The sequence below is a fragment of the Grus americana genome, chromosome 15 (assembly GCF_028858705.1).
Source record: "Grus americana isolate bGruAme1 chromosome 15, bGruAme1.mat, whole genome shotgun sequence".
Classification (NCBI taxonomy): domain Eukaryota; kingdom Metazoa; phylum Chordata; class Aves; order Gruiformes; family Gruidae; genus Grus; species Grus americana.
In genome coordinates this window covers 4,029,640-4,054,225 of record NC_072866.1, presented here as the reverse complement: position 1 = coordinate 4,054,225, position 24,586 = coordinate 4,029,640, and the positions used below count along the sequence as shown (strand labels likewise).

Here is a 24,586-nt window from a genome sequence, read left to right as displayed (position 1 = left end):
AACAAGTACAGTAATAAAACTTTAAAATCCTCATATAAATTGTGTTTTCTAACATCGTGATACATATAATATACAGGTACCCTAAAGTTAAATAAGCAATCAGTTTGGCCAGGAATCCTGTAAACTGTCTACTAAAAGGCAATAATTCATCTGACAAAACCATTTCTAATGAGATTCCTGCCGTATTTCATATAAATGCTAATATATATATCCCATCAAAAGAAAGTTAAACAGCTCTTTGAAGTTCACATAAACTTCAGCTAGTCACTGAGGAAGGACAAATAATCCCTGCACATCTTATTTTCAGTAACCATCACATGCATTCACGTACTCACACAGACAGACCCATGCCGTGCACACACATATACATAAACACAGCTATAAATATATGCACGGATAAATATAATGTGAACATGAAGTGCAGCCCCGCAGTCTGTCCTGTGAGTTTCCACACGACACACCTTTGATTAGACGACAGCCCATCAGCATGGCTCTCCCATTGCTCCTGGGTTTTATTCCACCAGTGGCTCGGATCCCCACTCTAATCACGCAGCCGGAAGCCCCACGCAAACACTAACCTCGCCGCATTCATGTTGGGAAGCCACTGGCGGCGGCTGTACAACAGCAGCCAAACATGCCAACTTGCCCCCCCCCGCCCCATCATCCCCCTCCCCACCCTCGCATCCCAGCCAGGGGCTCAGGGTCGCTCCCCGTCACTAGCAAAGGCTGGCTCCCCCCCTCCAAATTCTTTCAAACCTGCTTCTGCCTTACCTGAAGGGCATCTCCCACGCCTGCAATTAGCTGCCAAGATTTCATTGTCGGCTGCCAAGTGCGTCCTGCTGCCGCGCCGGGAGGAGCCGGGCGGAGCGGCGGCCACCGGCGAGCTGCGCCCCGCTGCCCGCGGCCCCGGCCGGCCCGGCTGCGCCCGGCGCCGTCCCGCTCTCCTGCCCGGGGGCACACGCACCTGCGGCTCCCAGCCCCAGGGCAGCATCCGCTACGCACCCGCAGAAACCGCTACACGCGGGATCGCGGTGCCGGGCAAAGCAGCCGGCTTTCAAGGTCAGCTCTGGCGGGGTAAGCTACGCCTCGCTCCCTGCCATTCTCCCCGCGAGTACCGGACACGCGAACTGTTTTACACTCCGCGCCCGGGCCACGGGCGGCTCCGCGCCGGCCCCGCTCGCTCTCCGCTGCACGTGTCCCTTCCTTGTTCCTTCAAGCATTAAATATGGACCACATGACAGAGTAGGGCACCTTGCACAGTCCTCCGAGTCCACACTTGACAACCAATTTTAACTCACGAGCAATGAAATGTCTGAAGGCAGAATGTAAGCACTTCCAATTACTTACGCTATACCTACATTATTCAAAATGTCTGTGGGACAGTATTTACGACTTTCAATATGCTGCGCTCTATGTACTGCTACAAGATGTTAAAGCCCTTCTGTATCTTTTTTTTTTTTTTTTTCCCCTTGCTGTATCCCTGATAGGCTTTGCAGTATATGCATTCAATGAAGTCATTTTGTTTTATTTGCAGATAAGAGCAGTTCCACACTAGCTTAGCTACAAACCACAGCCTTGCGGGAAAGGAAGGTGGGCAGGAGGAGAACAGATTACATTCGGTAATCCATTTATGGAATGTCTTGATGGATGTATTAAATACTAAGTATTTATTAAAATATTAGACATGGTGCTAAAGTTTGTAGGGCTTCACTATTTTGATTAATCCCATGTAAACAAAATGGTTAACATTTGGATTAACTAATGATTAATTGCTTGTAAAATTCTGAATTTGCTTAAAAATAACAATATTGCAGACTAAGTTATTTTTAAGACAGATTGGTTGAAACTGAAGCAAAACCTAAACATCTTCCACAAGATGTAGCAATTAACCCCTTTCTGGAGCAGAGAAAAAAAATGCTTGTTTTGGATAGACTCTAAAAACTGATGTCTTTCATTATACAAAAGCATTGCTTATACCCAACCCAAATAAGTTGTTATTTCAAAGTACATCTATTTATGCAACTGGAATTATAAACTGTAAACAAATAACCGCTTATACTAAGGTGAAAAATTCCCAGGATACTGCTCAGAGGACTTCTCTAATTCTATAAAATGTATTTTCACACATATACTATTTCTCAAAAATAATGAAAAGTTCAGTAAAACATCTTTAAATATTCATCATTGGTCTGCAATCAAAAAGGAGACTAGCAAACTGATCTCTAAGAAAATGATTTCTATTAATCATTCTCTTTTTGCATATACAAGTCAAAGACTGCACCCATTTTTGGCACAACAGGAGAAACAAAGTTAAATTATGTTCTATGAAAATTGAAAATATACAAAATAGTATTAGATTCAGATTGTGATTTCATAAGGTTTTCCTTGTTTTCAAGTTTTTATTGTAGTCATGCTCACCTTATTACCTGAAGGGAAAAGACAACTATCTGCCTAGACAGACTATGGGATGATTAAGGCATCGTAATAATAATAAGGCATAAGTGTATAATTTAAAAAGTAGAATGTTGCAAAAGGCTGGCCTGACCACTGGGCTAATAGCCAAAACAAATCTCAGAGCTCACACTGGCTTATTGTGTGGCCTTGACCAAATTATTCATCTCCTCAGTCTTCCCACTTGTAAGATTAGAATACTACTACTTACAGTGCTTATCTCCTACCTCTTACTTCTCAGGAGGGCCCCGAGGATTAATGACCCTGCAGTGCTCTGAAAATGAATAAACACAAACTGCTAAGCCAGACTTAATATGTTTCAGAGCATTAAAGCAATGAAATACTAGAAACTCCAATTCAACCACCTTGTGTATCTATCTAAACATGGATGAACTAAACCACCATCTCCTATCATCTACAATCAACAAAATACTATGGATTGGCTTATAGTTCTGTCATTTAAATCCGAGTTTGATCTCTGCCCATTCTTAGTGTTACATGATCACACAATCAATCAAAATAATAGTCCAAATTTCTATATCCCACTTAAAAAAAGAAAGAGACAATAGTAAAGTCCCATTTCAGTCTGTAGAATTAACTTGATTAAAAAACCTGTATACGTTTATACATTCATTTTCACCATACTCTCTAAATGGTGGATAATTTTGGTCTTCTGATTGTTTCTTCCACCTCACGTATGAACAAGGCATAAAATTCTTTAAATGTTCTAATGGTTAAATGATGCCTCTGCTTGCCTTTGAATCATGAGTACAGCGGTTTGCAGAACCTTATCTGGGATGCCATCCCCTTGTTTGACAGCATGGATAGTTCAGCAGCTTTGTGTGGAACAACATGCATTGGAGCAACAATGTTTATGGAGCAACACCAAGACCAAGAGTTAAATTCCCTGTGAAGTGATCTACAGGATAAGCAAAAGCTCGAGTAAGAAACTGCAACAGGGAAGAACAAGTTCTTGCTATGGTTCAGCTACTAGAGATCCTTGTCATGACATTCTTACACACATAGGCACTATCACGGGGAAGAACTCTAACCTTTGTTCTTTCCACTATACTTGCAGGGACAAACATTAATGAACTGAAACACTGCTGTGATGGCAGTGGCTATTGAGGTTTCTGTAATTCCTGATTTCCATCTTTTTCACTTGAGATTTTCAAAGAAATATTTTCAAAGAATTTTTGCATAGTACAGAAAAGTATCATCACATTATGTCTCATGTTACAACAGTTCTAAATAAATTTAGTTGATTATCTAAGCCCTTACATCATTTTCCACTTTACAAAGAAAATTACTTCACAGAGAAATAGACGAAAGTAATTGTAATGTAGGTGCCTTTTAGTGAACGGTGTGGCTTGTTTGAGTTTCTTAAAACTGATGCAAAGGTATGCATGTCATACTAGAAAGCTTCCTGCTGAAAAGCTTCAGTGTGCAATTGATTTAGTCTTAATTTCTTGAACTAAGTTCCTGTGCTAAGGGAACTATTAAAAAGCAACATAATCTTTGAAGAAAAATGAAGATTGGTAAAATCCAAAAGTAGCATCATGAGCAGAAGGTAATTCTGCACCTGTACAGTTTTGCAAATAATTTTTATACAGGATAGTGAAATATGGTTTAATCTTTAAGGCATTTATAACTCAAACACATGGGGGCCCTCCATGCCTGACTGATTACTGCTGAAATGATTTCTTTCTACATGCCATCTAATGATCCAGTAGTATTACAGGAGGTAAGCCTAATGAAGCATATTCAGACGGAAAAATATCATGCAATTTATGATAAACATGCTGCACTTTTATTCCAAAATGGTTTATGGTTACAGTGTGCGAGTCTAAGGGCGATGACCGACATGTTAAGAAACACAACATCAATCATATGTCACAATCCTAACAAGGCAATTGAAGCTCAAAGAAACCTAAACTTGAGAATTCATAATGTTACATTGATGCTAAATATAAGCTTTTGGAGAGAATCTAAATGATAAGGATTTTTAAAGCTGAACTATCAATAGAAATGCAACCACAAAACACGAGTTTTTCCTCTACCGAGCAGAATTTAAAATGTTCTCCAGGGGCCGGATCCTGCAAGCATCCACAATATCGCTAACTTTACAACGAGACTAATTACAAGAGGACACAAAAAAATGGGTTTAGCATTAGACCTACATAAGTGATGTTCAGAAGAATCAGTGATACAAAGTACTGGGTGTTTTCGCAAATTATTTTTTCTATATATTCAAAATGTCAGTATTTTTTCTTTAGCCCCTTGCTCACAAATAGTATCTATAAGGAATCTGTAAATGTCAATCCATCTAAAATGCTTTGTTTTGCATTATTAGTTGATGCTGTCTTGTCTTTTTCAAGGAAGTATATTGAAGTTGATGTCGCTAATCCCTCTTGAACATTCTAGTATTGTTTTGGCTATACATACAATTATAGCAGTTCACAAATGAGGTAACTTCTATGCTGCAAGCATCAAAGGCATGCACTTCCACGCTTTTACTGTAATGCTAATTGCAAAACTTTGCAGAGTATTAAATGCCAAATTTTGTTATCTTTATATGAGAAAATTATGCCTAATTTCATTCAGAAACAAGTGTAAGAAATCAAGCACCATCAGTAAAACAGTAAGAGGAATATTATTTCTGTGCAATTTTGGTGCAACTAAACTAGTACTGATATAATAAATGTTACTTCAAACCTTGCTGCAAAAAAGGCTTCTTGCATAAATGCTATGAAAGCTGTCATAAAAATAACACGTCATTGCTGTATTTACCCCCCTAAAAAGAGCCCAAAATGCATATTCCACAGGATAGTGATTTTTTGCACAGCCACTGATGCTTAGCAGGTCATGTTCAAAAAATACTTACTTATCCAGAGACCTAAAATAAAGCAAAGTTTCTGAAGATGCATCAGATCAAGGAAAAAAATAGGTATCTCATTTTTCTCAAGTATAAGGAAAGCACCAAAAAACAGTTATCAGAAGCATTCACTTTAAGGCTATCCACTATTTTTTTCAGGTTGTTACAATGTTTAATTGTGAAACACCACAATAATGCCAACATGAAGAGGAAACAGGTCTCTAAAAAGAAGAAACAGGTCTCTCTAAAGTCTTGAAGCAAAATAATTCCTTATGTGCTTCCACACATTCTCAACCCTGTTGAAATGCTAAACTATTCACAACAATTACATTACTAAGGCAAATAATATTTTGGCATGAACAAGGATTATTAGTTAAGGCTGCAACATGGATTTTCAATACTTCACTACATATTCTCTTCAAAGGTAACCTGGATTTGCTTTTAGATGTTATTCACAAACAAATTACAGTTCTTTGTTTAGTAACATCTAGAAAACACAATTTTTTCTGTATTGTGAATTCAAAATGTCTTCCAATTCTGCAGTCTTTTTTTACTTCACAAAGTATTGCTGCAAATCGTTTCCTCAGTAAAACTGCAAAAGGTTAATTTGTCTAAAGAGCCACGTGACCAGGAAATACAGCAATGGCAGCAGTCGCCATACCAGTGCAAGAGGGAATGTAAAAATGCAAAGGAAAATATCTAAAAAGCCTGGAAGTGCAATTGCTTGCCATTGTACATCATTTTGTGCAAGTTCATCAAAATGATGAACTACAGCCTGTTCCACAGAACAGGACCTCTGAATGCTACTCATAACATCAAATACAACAGAAAACATTTTTCCAGTCCCAAGACCACAACTGGAAGTCACTGAGGGGCCATCGAGGCCTCTGCCTGTCACACACATACACCCAGGGGAGTCTGAATTTGGCCCTCCTTTCACTCTACCTTTACTTCCTGAGCAAACATAGCGAGCAGAGCCCCACGTGAGACTGATGTGAGTCTGACATGTTACCTGTACGTACAGGCAGTGATCTCAGAGCAGAAAAAAGATAGATAGGCAAGTTACTTAGAGATTTCTAGAAAAATTTTGGCCCAGGAAGTGGGCAAAGAAACACTCCTCCTGTGCAATTCTATGGGCATATGGAGGTGCAATTCTGTTGAGAAATTGGGTAAATGTGCATCTTTTATTCTTAATGACAAATAAGCAGCTGTATTTATTTTTATTCAACCTATTTACATTTACAGTTGCTTTCCTGACTGCAAAACATCTCAATGATACTTTTGTCACTAACATTAGATGCACAATATATACTTTCTACTAAAATGCATGCGAAGATTTAAATATCTTTTCAAATACAGGCTAAAGCACTGTAGGGATCGTTACCTGACATATTTTAAACATACTGTCATCATTTAATATAAAACAATCACACAAATGCCACAACCTTGTGAACTATCAGGCAGGAGGAAGAAGATGGGACCACCTCCAGCTCAGTTACTGTGGGCCCTCTCTCCTTTAAAGTCATGTTGGCATAGAGAATGTCACAGCTTGTGGATGCAAGCAACCGCTTGCTTCTGCTCATCTGTGGCACAACACAGTTGACTAATTAATTTTTTAAAGTATGCGAGATGTGACACTTTATATATGGGATTGAATACAGATTAGCATTACAATAATCACAAAGCTTTTGTAGCCTCAAATTTGGCTTCTTCCAGCAAAGTTTCCTTTAATGTGCAAATGAACGATGCCACTACGTATCTTGAAATAAACAGGCTCATTATGGTCATGACTTGTCATATATGCAGGCATTCAGAATTATATTAACAGCATACAGTAAGTTGGCAGATAAAGACAGGCTAAATAAAAGATACATAACCAACTGCCTGCTATCATATCCAGATGCCTTCATATCAGTGTTATGAAAGTCTCCCTTCCCCCACGTTTATCCACTGAAGATATCTTCAGAAGTTGTAAGGGCTTTCTAGGCCCAATTCTAAAGACAGAATGCGTTTGCCAGGCTGAGTAAAAAGAGAGCAAAGGGAACATGAAATCGTCTCAAAAACTGAAAACGAGCAAAAGCTGGGAGATAGGTTCAGAGGAGAGATTGCCCACACAACGAAAAACAAAGATAACAGGCAGACAGGCAAGCGGACTGCCTGAAGTGTTCAAAATCCTGCAAATAACTGTTAAGTAAAGGGAAACATATTCATGAATTGATTTTTTAAATTTTTTTGAAATTAATTTGATTTTTTACTTTGCATTCTTTGTAATTTTTGCAATTAACTAAATCAATGAGTCTGGAGTCACTTCATACATCACAGGCCATGCCTCGCACAAAGCAAAGGACCAGCACATGCTGTGGCAAAAAGGCCTGCTCCTAGGAGCTGTTGGGAAACAAGTCGATTCCTAACAGGAGCCTCGGTGCCAGGGCAGTTAAATTACACGGTTTCCTCTGTAGCGAGATGCAAAAAATACTTCAGAAATAGATGGTCCTTTAGAAGGATTTAAGGGGGCCGATGTTAAGTTTGTCATCCATCAGGGAATGTATACAGCATATTTTATATCCACATCTATATATAATGTTTCCAAAAATAATTAGGGCACAATATTTTAAAATCAAATTTCACACATTTTTCTGACAAACTGTTGTGGACTTCTGGTGTTAATTTTAGCAGTTTCAATTGGATTTGGTACGGTTGGAAACGTAAGGGGAAATCTGCAGTAATCAGGATGTGACACTCATTAACACTTTCACAAAATACCCGCTGGATTTGCATAAAGTCTACAAAGATTCACTGGTGAATCTTTAATATGAGATTTCCCTTGGTTTTACTCCACATTCAGCTCCATTTGCCCTCCCTCTCTCCTCTCCACCCTCAGTGAGAACCGCTGTAAACAGTCCATAACAAAGCATAATTAAATGTATTAAATAACTAAAATATACATATAATTACCCCAAAGCTTATATAATTACATATGTAATTTTGCAAATTGCAAATGTTTTCTGAGAAATTATTCTGTAAGGGAGATACTAATCGGATACAATGGCACTCCAAGTCACCTAATAAATCTGGAGATTTTATTACTGGTATATAAAAAACATCCATGGCACAGCTTACATACAGCACAGTCTTTGCATGTAAAATATCATGAAAAGATTCTAGAAAATGGATAAACCACTAAGGTGGCAAAATATTTCTGGTTCTGACAAACACAAAACTTTAAAAGAAATTATGCCACTACTAAGGGAGACATTTCTTGTTACTGCCAATATCATACAACGTGGCAAGAAATTAAAAAAAAAATAATCTGGGCCGTTTAAGTAATATTAGAGAAAAAGTACAGGCTTCTCAGAAGCCAGTATTTACTATCTATTTTTAGCTGAACTATATAGTACCTATTTGATTACATTGACTACATCAACTTAGGTCAAGGCAACATATGCCATTACAGCAGGCAATGCGATATATAATGGCAATTTCACCATGAAAAAATACTGTTTTTTTCTCTTTTGAACTATTAAAAAACCCCAACTTATGAGATTTTAAAATTCTCATTAAAGCTCAGTATTCTGCTGACAAAAATGCTTTTTGGTTAGCTTTAGTTTTAAAATAGAATTCTTCTACAAGAATGATTGTTATGCTGAGCTCAGCATTAATGGGATACATTTTATTTTAAGTAGGTTTAGTATGAGGTTCAGAATAAATTTTTGAAGTAAAATTCAATTTTTTCCCTGTCATAAATTACTGTAAACACATATAAATGACAGTTCATTTCTGGTATGCTATACTGAAACCCAAACATTTGTGTATAGGATAAGCTTTGAAATTATTTGAACGACGTATATGTAACTGAACAGCTGTACCAGACAATACATTATTTCACTGGCTTGCATTTTGAGCAACTTTATTGACTGAGAGTCTTACTTCACTGCTCCTACTCGACAGATCATTATCTCTCTCTGATATTCCACTGGCACATGAAAGAATTTTCTAAAGGAAAATACAACCTGAATAAGTATGAGGGCTAGGATGCATTGCTGTATTTTTACTTCTGGATAAACTCTCCGATCATCTTTATGTCTTGTTCATTACTGAGTAGTGAAAGTACACCAGGAACAAAAATGCACAGACAGGGTTCTATTTGTTTTGTGGATTCTTTTTAAAGATAAGTTAGAACATCAAAATTTTGGGAATTTTTTTTTCCTGCTGAACAACTGTAAATTGTACTGAGGTCACTTGAAGTGTCGATACCCATAATTTTTGAAGTTTTCTCTATGACCACGTTTTATTTGGGTTTTCATTTTAAAAAACCACAAACAACAAAACCAAACAACTGAAGCTCAATGTATTTTTTTGTCTATCAGTGGAAAAAAACTTTTGTTTTGTTTAGTGAGCAGAATTCTCATTCCAATGCTTTAATACTCCAAAAGCACAACTGAACACAAAGCAACATTAGATCTTGGTAAGTAAAAACTCAGAAAATTTTCTCTAACTCAGACTTACCCATTTGTAAGTCTTACCCATCACAATAGTATTTGTACCCAATAAAAAAACACAATATGCTTCAGATAAGTTCAATATTCACAATAGCAAGAACCTGCTCTATGCCATTCCTCAAGTAATTCTCCTTGAAGAATTCTAAAGTGGACTGTTGATGACAGCAAAGCACTGGTTGCAGAGACTGCAAATGTTCTACTCAAAACTGTAGGACAAGAAAAATATCAATCAAAAAAGCATTACAGGCTTTCACAGTGTACTAAGCATCCTGACATGAACTTACTGACCTTGTGACTGAGGTGACGGTTAATACTGGACAACCACTGTGAAAATAATCTGTTAGAAAATAAAAAGTCTTTACTTTTATTTCACTAATTCTGATGACACAATAATAACTCTTCTGAACACATGATTTCTCAAAGCTGTCATATGTTGTGCACTAGAGGTAATGAAAGCAATTTCATCGCATATTTCACTTCTCTTCATTTGTCTGTCTCAACAGCATGAACCTTAGATCAAAACATATGGATGCTACGTTGTCCCTAGAAAGAAAGCGATGTAAAGCTTACATGAACAGCTCTTTTCTGCCTCGCACCAGGTCAGAGATGGCAGGCTGCCAATGGGATGAAAAATAAATTTCAAAATGGAAAACCAGGAAAAGGAAGAGGACGTGTATTCTGGTGCTTCATCATTCCCTGTGCCTGGGCACACTGGACATTTTTGGTGGGTCAAGGGGACAGAGTGTCCACTGCCTCACACACTCCCGTACAGTAACTCAGTAAATAACTGCAGTATGGGTAAAATACATTTCTGTGCCTATATGGTGATTTGTCAGCACTCCTCCCTTGTGTCTGTGGCGATTGCGTCCGCAGCACTGAAGAAAGTGGCCCCAGACAAAACTTTGAAATTGGGTGCCAGAAATTTGGTCCTGCGGAATCTGAATCAGTATGAATTTCCTAAAATGCAGGCAATGTGGGAAAACAGACCAAGTATTTTGAGGATGACAGAATCTCCTGGATACAAAGCTGGCACATAAGGAGTGAGACTGGGCAGATCCATGTTGGCAGGTAGATTGAGCAAGGTGCTCAGTGCAGTCAGCTGTCAGGATGCTCTAGGACTAACACTCAGTGCAGGCAGAGGTCTATCTGTGTGAGAGAAACGTTAACTCTGATTTCTGGGGTATAATTTTGGACATCAAGGCTATGAATCCTTCCCTCCACTCTCAATAGCAGAAAATGAAAGAACTTATTACTTGTACAGTGAGCACTCTAACCTGACAATGGAATAAAGATGCCAGTCCACAAGTGAGGAGGCACATATAGCTTCAATACGTTACTTACGGGACTAATAAACAGGTGGCCTGTGTCAAATAGAGCCATGTGCTCCACTTCCCTCTGCCTAACAAAATCAGTACTGGTCACTACAGAACAGTAGAGTTTGTGGAAATACAGAGAACAAGGAGAGCATATACTCTGAAGCACCCAGCATACAAAGCAGCGTTTCCAAGAGCCAGAGTCTGGCTGTTTCTGCTCAGCCCAACATATGGAACTAAAGGAAAGACATTCTCCCAAACGAGGAAACACTGAATTACACTTTCACCACAGTGTTATGCTCGGGTCCTTGCTCCAGACAGTAACTTCTACTGAAAATGCTTTCCCAGGGAGATCAGAATTCTTTTTAAAACCATGTGAAAAGTCAACACTATTGTTTCATTCTACTATCACTATTTTTCCCCTCCTGATTTTACAATTATTGTTCCTACCAAATTCCACCAACTTCTAGTATGTTCTGAGGTTCAGATAATTTCATGGCCTTTGCTCCCCTCTCTTGTCTTCAAGAAAACCCTCAATCCTACCATTCAGAATAATGTTTTTACAGCATTTTAGTTTAAGTGCTAATTTTACTTGGAAAACAAAATGGCATTCACACTTTGAACAACAGAGAAGGAAACCAGTAAAAATTTAGGAGACAACTCAGGGCAACATATTGACTTCAACTGAATAAAGTTAATTTGTGGATATAAAATTTTCAATTAAAATTACAGTAATAATAAAACTGCAAGTCAATTTTATATCCTGTTGTAATAAAATATTACTCAAAGGTTAAGTATGTCATATCTCACTTTAGTGGAAAGTTAGAAAGAACAGAGACTTAGGTGATTTTATATACATATAAAATATATTTATATATGCTTGAGTTTTGTATATTTATATTTTTATATATGAAATAACAGAAAGGTTCCCAAAAATTTGCTGGGGCTTTTTAAAGAAATACACTGTACCATTATTCCATATCACCTCCTGCTGCTGCCCTGGGAAGCCGGTGCTGAGCTGCAGGGCGTTCTGCTCATTTCCTTACCTGCCCCAACAGGTTGTACCTCCAACATGCATGGAGGGCTGTATCCCTGATAGCAAGCAGATACAGGACTGCTTGTTTAGCACAGTGTTGAAGATCCTGGATTCTGTTGCTGCTAACAATTCATGCCTGATCATCAGTACAGAAGTAGCAAATTCAAACATTATGATGTGGCGCTACCATCCATGTATTATTTGCAAAGTCTAACTGATCTAGAACCTGTAGCAGCAGAAACCAGATGTTTCTATTCAATTTTAAAAAGTCATACCCTGCAATCCTTTTCTCTATCTTTCCATATAAAACCTAAGATTTTTATTTACCTGAGCCAGTATCAATTAGTCAAGGAGATAGAAAAGATGGTAAAGATAGTATATTAGGTAAATGAGATTCATTTGGAGGTAACTTGATTTGAGTAGTAAAAATGGTGGCAAGTGGGGAGAACTCCTAATATTTTGTGGTGTGAACTTGTTAATGGACAAGGAATGAGACTCCAGACAGCCTTCACTGCCTCAGACAGCCTAACTGAGCAAGCACAAAAAGTAAAAGATATGGTACTAAGGAAGAGAAATGGGGTGAGGACAGGTGTTGAGAGAACCAGGCAGTAAAGAGAGCAAGTTTCCCGAAAGTGTATTGCTAGGCTTGAGTTAATGTTGCAGCAAGAATAAACTGGGGAGAAAGAGATGGATAGGAGAGGAAAACAGTTACCATTCTGTGTGCTGCATACACAGTTCAAATTACTTCTCTCTCCCCAGAACATCTGCTGCCCTGAATAAACATTACATACATATTTACATACACACACATATTTAATATCCTCAATAGACAAGCAAGTACATCTTGATGGTGATTATTTGGAAAATACAAAAGCAACAGAGATTTATTTGAATTAGAATGCCAAAAACAATGGCCAGCAGTATTTTCTACAGAAGTTGTTTAGATCAGTTGTTTAAAAAGCAGTTGGAATGCTCTGACTACCAAAGCTTTGACAGTAAGGTGGCATCATCTTTTAATAAGGTGGGAAGGGGAAGACTTAATTTACAAAAGATAAGACAACTTCCTGTGTTCTTGTGAGTCATCACACATCATTAAGTCTTTTTGGTATTACGCTAAGAACTGTGGGGTTTGGGTGATTTCACTAATTAAACCTGAAGTCAGAGTAGAATGATTTTTGGAGCACTACACTACTTAAAGATTCATCTATTTTTATTAACATACACATCTAGAGAATAGACTTGACCATCACATCAACTCTGCTCTGGTAATTTTATTATTGCCGTTCTAACACTCAGTTAGTGACTTTAGCTGCTCTTCATGACGCAAATGTCTTCCTCATACAAGTTTCACACCTACTATGTGGATTTCTCAACATATCCCTTTCACGATTTTTTAGATGGCTGCTCCATCTGCATCCTTAGACGACTTATCAATATTTCAAGAGAACAGAATCTTCCATAGTTGTATTTGTTTACGTTTCTTGTAACTACACATCACCCCAAGCAAATGAACAATATGAGCATTGTTTTCTAACCAGTAAATCTATGCAGTATTTATTGAAGTCATATATTAATATTGTTATTATGAATGTATGAAACAACAAGGGTAAAATTACAACTCCTCATTACCTCAAAATCTGGCATAAAACCTGAAACTAAATTAAGTCTTATCTAAATGACAAAACCACGGAAAAGAAAAACACCACCATAGGCAAAAATAGATTCTCTGTCCTATTTCTTAGTATATTTTTTGCATATTTACAGAACAGAAAGACAGAAAAGAAAGGTATCTGACCAGTCATAAATGAATCACCTGGAACAATAAGCAGCTAGTATGTGTACGAAGGGAAACTTCTTTCCATCAAAGACTTGAAAAGATAGCACCCTTCTAAATCTACTCCAAATCTACAATCTGAGAGCTGTGAGAATGCAGCAAGATTTAATTCTCTTGTGGAATCATATACCGTACACTGATTAATAGAATTACACAAACCAGAATAATTTTTACCATATCCAAAGGGATATGAAATGATTTGCATGGGCATAACCCAATAACAACCAAACTACTATCCATCCACCTGTGAGCAAAGACAGATAGAAATGTAGATGGCTACATTTCTGCAGCATCAACTAAAAGCAGAACTTAAGAATTCCTGTGAAAACATTGACTGAAACAAGAGGAAAAGTTTTCACAGCTTTTTAGTTGAGAACTTGACAACAGGAGGTGGGATATCAGCTGCAATAAAGATTGAACTAATTGTTTTGTCTTGCAAAATGGAACAGGGTGTTGTTTTGTTGAAATCTGCTGCTCCAATCATCTGGTCATTAGAAAAATGTATTCACCATTCTAGCCATCTTTATATACAGTTCTTCTGGACCCATAGCAAAGGAGCTAATTTACTAGGTAGCAACACCAGAACACTGGAAATCAAGTTTTCCCAGGAAAGACATTTTCACTTGTGCCAATTCTAGCATATAAATCTTCAAATAATAAGAAGCTCAATAAATTTAAGGCAGCTGGAACTGACTCAAATAAGCAAAAATGACGTGCCTTCAATCCAGAATGACTGTCAGGCCAAGAAAAGGAGAGAACAATTGGAATTACAGTGTAAGTCACAGTGTAAATTGCCACTGAACTATCTGAGAAGTCTGCATGATACCACCAGTGATAGTTGAGCTGGCAAGAAAAGAGAAAATGATTGCTTAAAGACTGAAGAACACAGACCAGACCACAAAGATTTGAATAGACAAAGCAAAACACGAACAGAGACACAAGGGCCAAATGCAGGTTCACTTCCTAATCATAAAGAGAACAATAGTACTAGAAGTACAATCACAACGGTCAGACTCCCTGGCAAACACTGTTCACTGTGATTCTATAGAGTTAAAAAAAAAACCCCAAAGACAAACAAACAAACAAACAAACCCCAACAAACCCACCAAACCAAAAAAAACCCAAAACCATTGTGGCTCAGTTTTCACTGAAAGTAAGGATAGAAATGCCAGCGAAGTGATTGTTGTGTCAATCTCTACAGCTCATCAGAAGCGTGCACACCACAGGATAGCAGAAAGCAGAGAACCGAGCCAAGATTATCAATTCCAGTAAAAGAATCCCATTCAGTGATTGGCAGAAGTAGAAATACTATCACAACAAACTGATTTTGGAAAGGAAAGTGATTAAATCACGAATATTTAACGACACAAGGCATATAATTTTACATTTCACTCACCTCTTGAGAACCTTATATTGCACCTAGCATGACTTTCTTTGGACAATAGAAGCAAATACAGTAATTCCGAAGCATCTTACTAAATTCATCACAAATTTTCACTGAGAAGAAAACTAATAAAAGTAAACTTTTGGGTTACGTTGGCCAAGATGAGTTAAGTGTATTTTAAAATCTGCTTTTTAACAGCTTAGAGAAAAAGAGACTGCCTTAGAAGCAGGGAGGGAGGAGGCATCTAATAGCAGACATCTCTCATAATCTGAGATAGGCTGAGGACAAAATCCTCTTGCTGCCTGTACCATTGAAAATTAGAGTCTTTAAAAAAAACCGCTGTGGATTATGGACTCTCCCAAAGTATGGCAAAAATGAAATATGTGTTCCAAAATCTGTGAGCTGTTCCATACAGACACAGTCCTACACTTCAGCAAAGCCCCTCTACTGGTGAAGGTCTTACTTTTCTTACTGGAGGTCTTTCAGTTAAGTGAAATATAAATTTATAACTGTTGGTGATATTAATTTCTCACACATTTATAACTAAATTATCCACTAGAGAGCATAGCAACATTTTCAAACGCATTCTGCTTATGTCTGCAAGTGCTAAACGAGGTCTCTGTGGCACTCAATGCCACTCTTCCATACAAGAAATATGCTAAACAATCTGTCATGCAAAACAGAGATAAGAAATGTACTTAATACAACGCTTTAAGGAAAAAAGGTCAACATACCATGAACTTCTAATGAACAAATTTCAACAGTTACAGCCTGGGATGCAGTTCTCGGACATTCTTGATGAAAAAACTCTTCTTTTGCATTATATACCTTTGCGTGTGTATATATATAACAACATATGACAAAAAGAGAAAATACATTCTTCATTCCTACAGGAGAAAACCACAGAAGTACTGTTTATCAGTATGCTGGGCAAGAGCTGCTTTTTTTTCCTGATCTGCAATATATTCTGGTGATGTCATGACATTTTTATTTCCCGTTAAAGAAAACCTTTTATCATTTATTATTTCACGTTGTAATGGGCATCCTGTAAAATTGATCTTTCACTTAAAAATATAAATAATTCTTTTGTTTTATTTTTCAGTTGCTCAGAACAAAAAGAGTGTAATACTTACAAAGTACTCTGGAATCTCTTCTTTAAAATACTTGTTTAATAGATTCCCACAGGCCTTCATCAATATATTGATAAAGGTGTCCATAGCATTCACAAATCTGAATAGAGCATCTCAGTGCCACCAGCAGACAAATTAACTCTACTTCAGATCTTTGCTAAATATGTTTTTCTTCTTTTTCTCATAAAACATTCAAGATCCCTTCCAACCCAAACCTTCCTCTGATTCGAAGTGAATCACTGCAGTAAAAATCACTGCAGTAAAAAGACTAATAACATAGGGCATCTTGTATTATCAGAAAAACATAGAACATGGCATAGCTGGTCAAAGCTGTGCGATGCCTAATTCAGAAGTGGCTAGCTTCAGATGCTGAACAAAAGTGTCAGTGAAATTCTTTAAGTCTGAAATAAGGCACAGGTACGAGAAGTCTTGTTCTAAACATTATCAGTTATTGTTTTATGATCTGGACAAGAGGTATTTCATAGACCTTTCTCATTTATCTTAGCATTGTGATGAAAATAAATGAAATTAGAAAGCTAACACCGACTACAGAATAAAAAGAACAAGTGCTAGGAAAACATTTACGGTCCATGGGAATTGTAAGCAGCACAGTCAGCTGTGTGGATGGTAAATCACTTAACAACCATAACTGCAAACAAAGAGGAATGAATAGCAAGGTGGAGAAAATCCAAGATCAGCAAAAAGGGAGGAATCCATAGCAAGACAAAGTTGCTTCATGAGTGTAAAAGCTAACATGGATTTCCACATCTCAAAATAACAGGGCATTAAAATATCATATAATACAGATTAAGTGACAAAGGCAATATAAACGGTGCCATTTCTTTGGGTTTTATTTTGCAACAGTAGGCATTATAATTTAACACATCTGATTTTAAGCAGTTTTAATGACAATATTCACATAACATTAGAATCATGCTCAAGTACGATAATAAATCAAATCCTTAAATGAAAAAGGGTTTTTCTTGTGTAGGTGGCATGATGTTTCAGAGCTATTCTGGTAAAAGTGATCACCCTGTGCTAATTTATTCATAAACTCACATATACTACAAGCTAGTTTTCATTTTCTGAAATCTTCTCAGTTTAAAATCATCATCACTGCAGTTTTCATTTTAGGTATTAGTCTATGCTTATATAGTTGGGGGAAAATACAGAGAAGTAGAAGCAAGAAATATGAATTATGAGGTTTTATCAGTATAATCTACCATTATGAATAACTCATGATACAAGTAGGTTAACCGATTTACCAAATCCCCCTCTGCACTAAGAAATATATTCTAATATTGATAGACTTGACTTCCTTTTTCTGCCTTTTACAACACACTAATGGAATCGCCTTAGTCACAGAGGGGGGGTGGTAGGAGTGGTATCTTACTTAAATGGCTTACCTAGTAACACACTGCAAAAAATAAGTCTACAAAAAAGCAGCAGCTGCCAGACCTTACTTTGAGAGTAGGTTTGTGATGCAGGCAGAATCTGTGTCTGCTTCACTGAAAAAGTTGAGCCTGATTTCTGATCCATAGGTTAAAAAAAAAAAAAAAAAAAAAAAAAAAGTTATTTGCAGCATAAAGCGTCCAGGTCTCAGGAGCAAAGCTTCTGTGAAGGGGGGGGAATTTACCGGCTGGAGATCAAGTGCTGACCCGTGGTTATTAGAGCTGCAGCTCCTTCACCTGTATGGTTTTCATAAGTGTTTTGGCTCTGCAAGAGTTGATGAGCAGAGTTTAACATCCTGCTGGGAAAATAATAGGTTCTATACCCACGTGTGGATTGTTTTAATTCATCTAGGGAAGCAAACCTTCTGTAGGTGCAAAGGCTCACACAAAATATATATATTTAATAAAGCATTTTGGGGCAAAAAGAATGATACTGACTTTCCATCTCGGTTAAAGATACACTCATGCTAGAAAAATTTGTTCTTGTGGAAAGAAAGCTGAAGTTGATGGGCTTAAGGCTTATGTCTATAGTACACTGGACACTTTGAAATATTTTAAAATACATATATATACACATTTAGGGTGTGAAAAAAATTGCAGAATAAGCTTCTTCCTCAAAAAAGCCATTAAAAACTTAAAGTATGTATTCAGTTAGCATTATTGTCTTTACTTCTGTGTCTAGATGCACAGAAGATAAGCATTAAATAAAAATTTAAAATTTTCTTCTGCCTAGTTGTGAACATTTTATTCACTATTTTTTAAAAATCAGATAAATGATTCAATGCCATCAGCAAATGACTCACATGATGGGTGAGCTAGCAAGTTTTTGGTTTTGCTTTTTAAAGAGTAGAGGATTATCTTTGATTATTCTTGAAACAAGACAAATTTCAATGTCCCCATCACTGGTAATTTAATGTAATAAATAAAGTTCTATATTTTCAATGGCCACTCACTTGGATTTTATCTACTTTTTTACTACTCCAGGTTTCACGGAGATCAAAATGGCCATGAACGTTAAGAAAGACAGTTCACTACAAGCTGAAGTTCAGTCCTAGCAAGCAGATAGCATAACTAATTGGTTGTTAGGAAATCACATATGATTTGGTTGGAAAAGGGAAAACAAAAGTGGATTTACCACTGGATCAGCAGTAGAGTGGAAGCCAGTGGATTTGCCACTGGATCAGTAGTAGAGTAGAAGCCTATTTCTGACAAAAATCAGAACAGTTGACAGATAACTGTTTTATACAAGGTTCATGGTTCTGTGCCACACGGCTGCTCTGCAAGGGAGAGGGAGCCTTGCTTGTCTAATACAATAAAGCAAATCAGTGTACTATCAATAGGATGTAAAATGACTCTAGTTCTGAAATTCTGTGCTGAGAATCCCAAGAGCTCTAATTTATCAAACAAAAACTCTTGAATCTTGGAAAACCAAAGAATCTACCTTAACACAATCACATTTTTTAATAAGAAAGCTTAGCTCATCAATACACAAAAATTTTGTGAAGAATTAATTTAAATGAGCCCCTTTACAAGCTCCAGATTATCCATCTTGTTTTTTTGGAATGAAAACAGGAATTTCATCTCTCTGAAGAATCTAAGGATTTTTTTTATCTTAAGCTTTCTGCAAATACTACTTTTGTGTAAATTGAAAAAAGCATATGTACAATATCATTTAGCAACATTAACGGAATTATTTTTACACTGATGACACTAAAATAAACTCAAAATATACATAGTACTAAAGCTCTTTTTTTTCTTCTCCTCCTGTCTAGGCCCCCAATAAAGTGGTTCTTTGCATATATTTCCTTATAAGGCTTGACACAAAATGTAGGCAACCTTAGATGTACCTATATTTCACAGTTTAAATGTTTGTAATGAAGAACATGTGAAGAATTGAACTGCATGTGCTTCAACATTATACCAGCAATTTTCAAAGCAACAAAAAAGAGTGTAAAAGCAACAGGATAACCTAGCCAGCCCACACGAGCAGCCATATAGTCCAAGACATGTAGTCTATTTATTATAATATTAAGACAGTATTTTGCAAAACAAAATTGAGAATGATACACCAGAAAACTGTTATTTTACTGCTGCTGTTTAAATTGTGGCCTAATGCAGTGTGTCAACAAGCAATACAAAAATCTAACCTTGCCACAAATTGTCACCTTCCTTCAAACTGTTGAAAGGGGAGGTGGGAAAGGAAGGAGGACATTAAAAAAAAAAAGAGAGGGACGAGGAGGGGAAAGACATATATCTTGTGGATAAAAGCATCTAACCCCAGTTTAGCTCTGGTACAATAACTCTTCTCAAAGAGCAATGTAAGGGGAAGAAATTTCATAGTTAGGTCTTACTAGGTGACTGAATATATAGATTCCATTAACTGAATACATAGCTACGGAGTCCATTAATTTGTACTGGCAATCCGATGTTTGGCAGGGGTGATGCTGGTATTTCTTAAGCAAACAGGCCATCAACTGAACGGCACACTGGGGAGTATTAGTTTCCTAGGATTATTATGAGAAGCTAATGGAAATGCTGATAATGTTTATTGGGCTGGTTAGTGGTGTATGCAAAGTTACCTGAAGTGTGCTTAGGGACAGGAAAATATCATTACTGATGTTTTGAGCTTAAATTCTATTACCAAATGCCACAAATAGGACAGGGGACCTGGGGTACGTTGAGTTCATCACTTGTAGCTGTCATTGTCCTATACTACATTTTCTTGGATGCGGTCCAGAACAGGGAGCAGAAAGAAGGCAAGGATGTCACACACCTGCCTACTCAGCAGTTGCCACAGTGGCCCTACGGAGCCAGACGCAAAGCCACAGGCATGTGTCGGCCTACGGCTCAGTGAGCTGCGAGGGAATCCAGCTGATTTGCAGGCCGCTGTGACAGGGCTGATAAATGCATGGGAGTCACGTGGCATCTGTGCTCCTGGCAGCTATGGAACTGGTCCCAAACCTTTGTGAAGCTTTGTGCTTTTGTGAACCTCTTTCTTTCTCTGCCTTGCTTTAAAAAAATCCAAATGAACATTGTAAAATATTATATCTATGTCACTTCACTCTTATGACCTAACCTTGTTTTCTTCTGTACCTTTTCTTCCTTAATATTGCACTGTACTCATCTTAAAAGGTTCACCAATTAATTTTTTCTGCTAAAGACTGTCAGAGAAAAATTCTGGAAACAGACAGTAACAGAATACTTGCGTTTTTCTTTGTTGGCCCAACAGTACTGCTTGTGAATGTGCCACGTTTAAGGCCATTGAATCAAGTGGGGAAAGATACCTAAGTAGTTTATATTACTCAAATAATTGAATGTTGACAGACAATAAAAAAATAATTGCGCATGTGTTTTGCAGCAATGAGAATCTATGTATCTTCTTCACACTCCTTCAAAAGGGTGCAATTCTTACTTGGGTACAACAAATGAGATACCAGCTCATCAGCTTCAGTAAAGGTTGAAAAACTGGTCCCTGGCTATGAAAATACATCATTTTAAGGGCTTAATTTATTTTCTTTATTCGGTGTTATTAGTTTTTGGTGCTTTTCTGCAGCATATCAAGTCTCCATAAAACACAGTATCACTACGGCTAATCTGTAATAACATAACTATCTGGAGTTCATTCCATCTTTTGCATGAAGTCATGAAACTCAATTACTAAGTGAGAAAAAAATTGAAAAGCCAAAACAATGATGTAGAGCTGGTGTCAGGGTGTCAGTGGAGCTGCCACAGTAATCGCTGTGTGAAGCTGAAGCACTTCAGAAATTTAGAACATTCCAAGCAGCCCATTACCAGCCCACGCACAGCAGCACAGGACCAGTGTCATTTCAAGTGACTTTATCAAGGTAAGAGGCCCCAAGTTTGAACTGTCTTTCCCCTGCCACCTTGTTTTTTATCTTTAATAACGTTGTTGATGTAATTCAAATGTGCATACATTGGGGTTCCCCCCCCCCAAATAAGTATTCTTCTGTACTGTTTTTTAAAATGTCATGACAGAACCAAACAAAAAAAGTCAAAACATGCATATAATAAAGAAATAAACTGCAGAAAGAAACAGGTTTCAGTATTTAATGGCATGAATAATGAATTAAAATTATGTTTAAATTATGTTGAAGGTCAGAGAAAAAAATCTCAAAGAAAGATAGTTAAACAGACATTAAAAGGAAGATTTAAATAGGTGATCTTTTAGTATTCTAGCAAAACCAGTCTGTCTTTCACTCTTTATTTAAATTAAAATACCACTCAGTGACTGACCTTTTTAACATGGCCTGAGGGAGTAGGGTATGATCTTGTTAGAAAAGAAGTGATATTAAAAGAGCAATACTATTAAAAAGCAGCAGAAGATGGAACCCACAGATTAAAATTTGTTTGCTTAGGAAGATTAACTTTTATGAAAAGACTGTCCTTACTGTTACAACCAGAGAAACTACTGCTGTTAACTTTTTGTTAACTAGCTTATGGACTGTGTTAATAAAGACTCTCCACAGAGTCCTTAACAAACAAACAAACCAAATAGAAAAGTCAAATCACAGGTTTTCTGAGATTTCAGCAAATGTCCTTTATTTTCAGCATCTTACTTGGAGGCCAGCTGTAGCAGAGATGGATTTCCCTGTCTTTTCCTCAACATTGCCTTAAATGTTGTGCTTCAGCTCAACACCCCAACTTCTATATATTTATCAAGTGAGATCAAAGATCCTGCTGAAAAAAAAAAGTAGAGGGTAAGACTTTGGCATTCTGAAAAGTTCACAGAAAGATATCTGAGACTGTAAGATAGTGGTTACATTGCTATAAAGACCTCAACATCATTATGACGAACATGGATGTGGCTCTTTCAAAACCTTCACCTGACTTTGGATCTCCTATATTAGAACACTCAAAGTCACTCTCCAAAAATCCTACTTCCCTTGATTTAAATAGAGTGTGTTTCCAGAGACAGAAAGATAGACATGGAAATGACTAATGGCTAAAACCTCCCAAGTATTAAACAGCTACATCTAATTACTGATTTATTCTTTTCAAGAATCTTCAACAGAGGGTGTGTGCTTACACCTACACAAACCAGAGCACTAGGAGCACGGTGTGCTACACCTCCCTTCAGCATTTTGCCACTGACATCAGAAAGAGCTGGACTGGTCCCACACTCACCATCCTCGCTCACTGCCACCATGGCAGATGGAATGGACTGTCATATAATTAAATCACTGTCTTTTGAAAGTTATACATTTCACTGCTTGAAAACTAAGAAACATGGTCTTTTGTCACTAAATTTCCAGGTGAATTTTAATCGATTAAAGTATCACCATTACGATTTATAGGAAATTCATATAAATTAGATGCCTGGCAAAACCTACGGGAGGTTGTGTCCTTGACTTTACCGAGCTTGTCTGGTGTATCAATTAGTACATTACTAAGTAAAGACAGAACACTAGAAGAATAAACTGCATTCAATGAAGCAACCAAAACCTCATGTCATGAGTAACACGTTATTAAAGAGAACACTTAAAAAAAAAGTTGCACAAGAGATCACATGCCTTCCTTCAACAAACCCCAGATGAAAAACCTCCATTCACACTGTTTTAAAATACTAAACATGAAAAGATTTAAAAACTGAGTCAAAGGTACAGCTTTTTTTAACTCCTTTGGGCCCCAATATTCAATTGTTGCCATAAGGGCAGAACCACGTACGTGGATAAATTATATTCTACAATGTTTTGAGTAATAGTGATCCTGTTTGAAATCTTTTGTCTTGTCTACTAACGATATTGAATCTGCTGAATGTGCTTGAAGATGAGGGCTATTATACTAAAAAAAGAATAAACTGGAAGCCCTCCAGTTTTTTTGCTGCAGAGATTGAAATAAGCACCATTGAAATCAGGCGCAGTCTTCTAAAATCACATTTGTATTTCTGCATTTCAGCTTCCTCATGACGAAAAAACCCCAAAGTATACCAGCCAGGCTAGGAAGTGTATACCATTCACTTGGTATACAGTAGATGCACTGTAAATATTTTTGCTGTTTTAATTGGTGGCTGGAAAGGGATTAAATCATAAGCTATTTTTTAAGCTGTTTCAGTTCTGAGCTCTAACATTAAGTCAGTGCTGAGAGTTGGATGGATTTCTAAAAACAAGCATTTCTAGAAATTTATACACATTGTCACATTTAACTTGCTGGATTTTTTCCCCATCTTTACTGAAACTTTGGAAAAAATACTCTGGTGATGAGAAACACACACACAAATAAAAGCTTTTCCTTTTCAAATCTCATTATAGTTCCTCAGAGCAATTAGTCTATTTAAAAAAACAAAACAACAAACCATATGTATTTACAACAAACCATATGTACTTAGCTATCCTTAAAGTATACCAAGATAATTTGAACAGTTCTAACTCTGTTTCATTGCAAAGTATTCCTGGGTTTTCTGATATATAGAATGGAGCTGACTATCTTTCTGTAACAAATTCTTTGAGATTCACTAATACTGAAAACCTTCTGTCCTACAGCCCTTTAAGATCTCTACATGCAGAAGTAACTGGAACAAGAGAAAATCATCACAAAATGAAAGAATCAACTTGTATTTTTGAAGATTCAGAAAACAGATACAGGTTTTGGGTTT

The 24,586-nt window shown here is 37.1% G+C and overlaps 1 protein-coding gene across 26 annotated transcripts in view; it reads right to left on the bottom strand.

Moving 5' to 3' along the window:
• RBFOX1 (RNA binding fox-1 homolog 1) overlaps positions 1-24,586 on the bottom strand; it is a 907,584-nt gene that overhangs the window by 688,781 nt on the left and 194,217 nt on the right. For 2 of the 26 annotated variants that reach the window (XM_054843155.1, XM_054843152.1), the window contains exon 1: positions 462-569. The exons of 20 other annotated variants lie outside the window; for them this stretch is intronic. Coding sequence is in view for 2 of the 6 variants with exons in the window: in XM_054843115.1 (XP_054699090.1) it covers positions 772-816 (45 nt within the window). In the remaining 4 variants the exon portion in view is untranslated. Of the gene's footprint in view, positions 1-461; positions 571-771; positions 1,279-24,586 lie in introns of those variants that run through there. 4 more of the 26 variants (XM_054843115.1, XM_054843126.1, XM_054843153.1 and 1 more) reach the window with 4 other exon arrangements.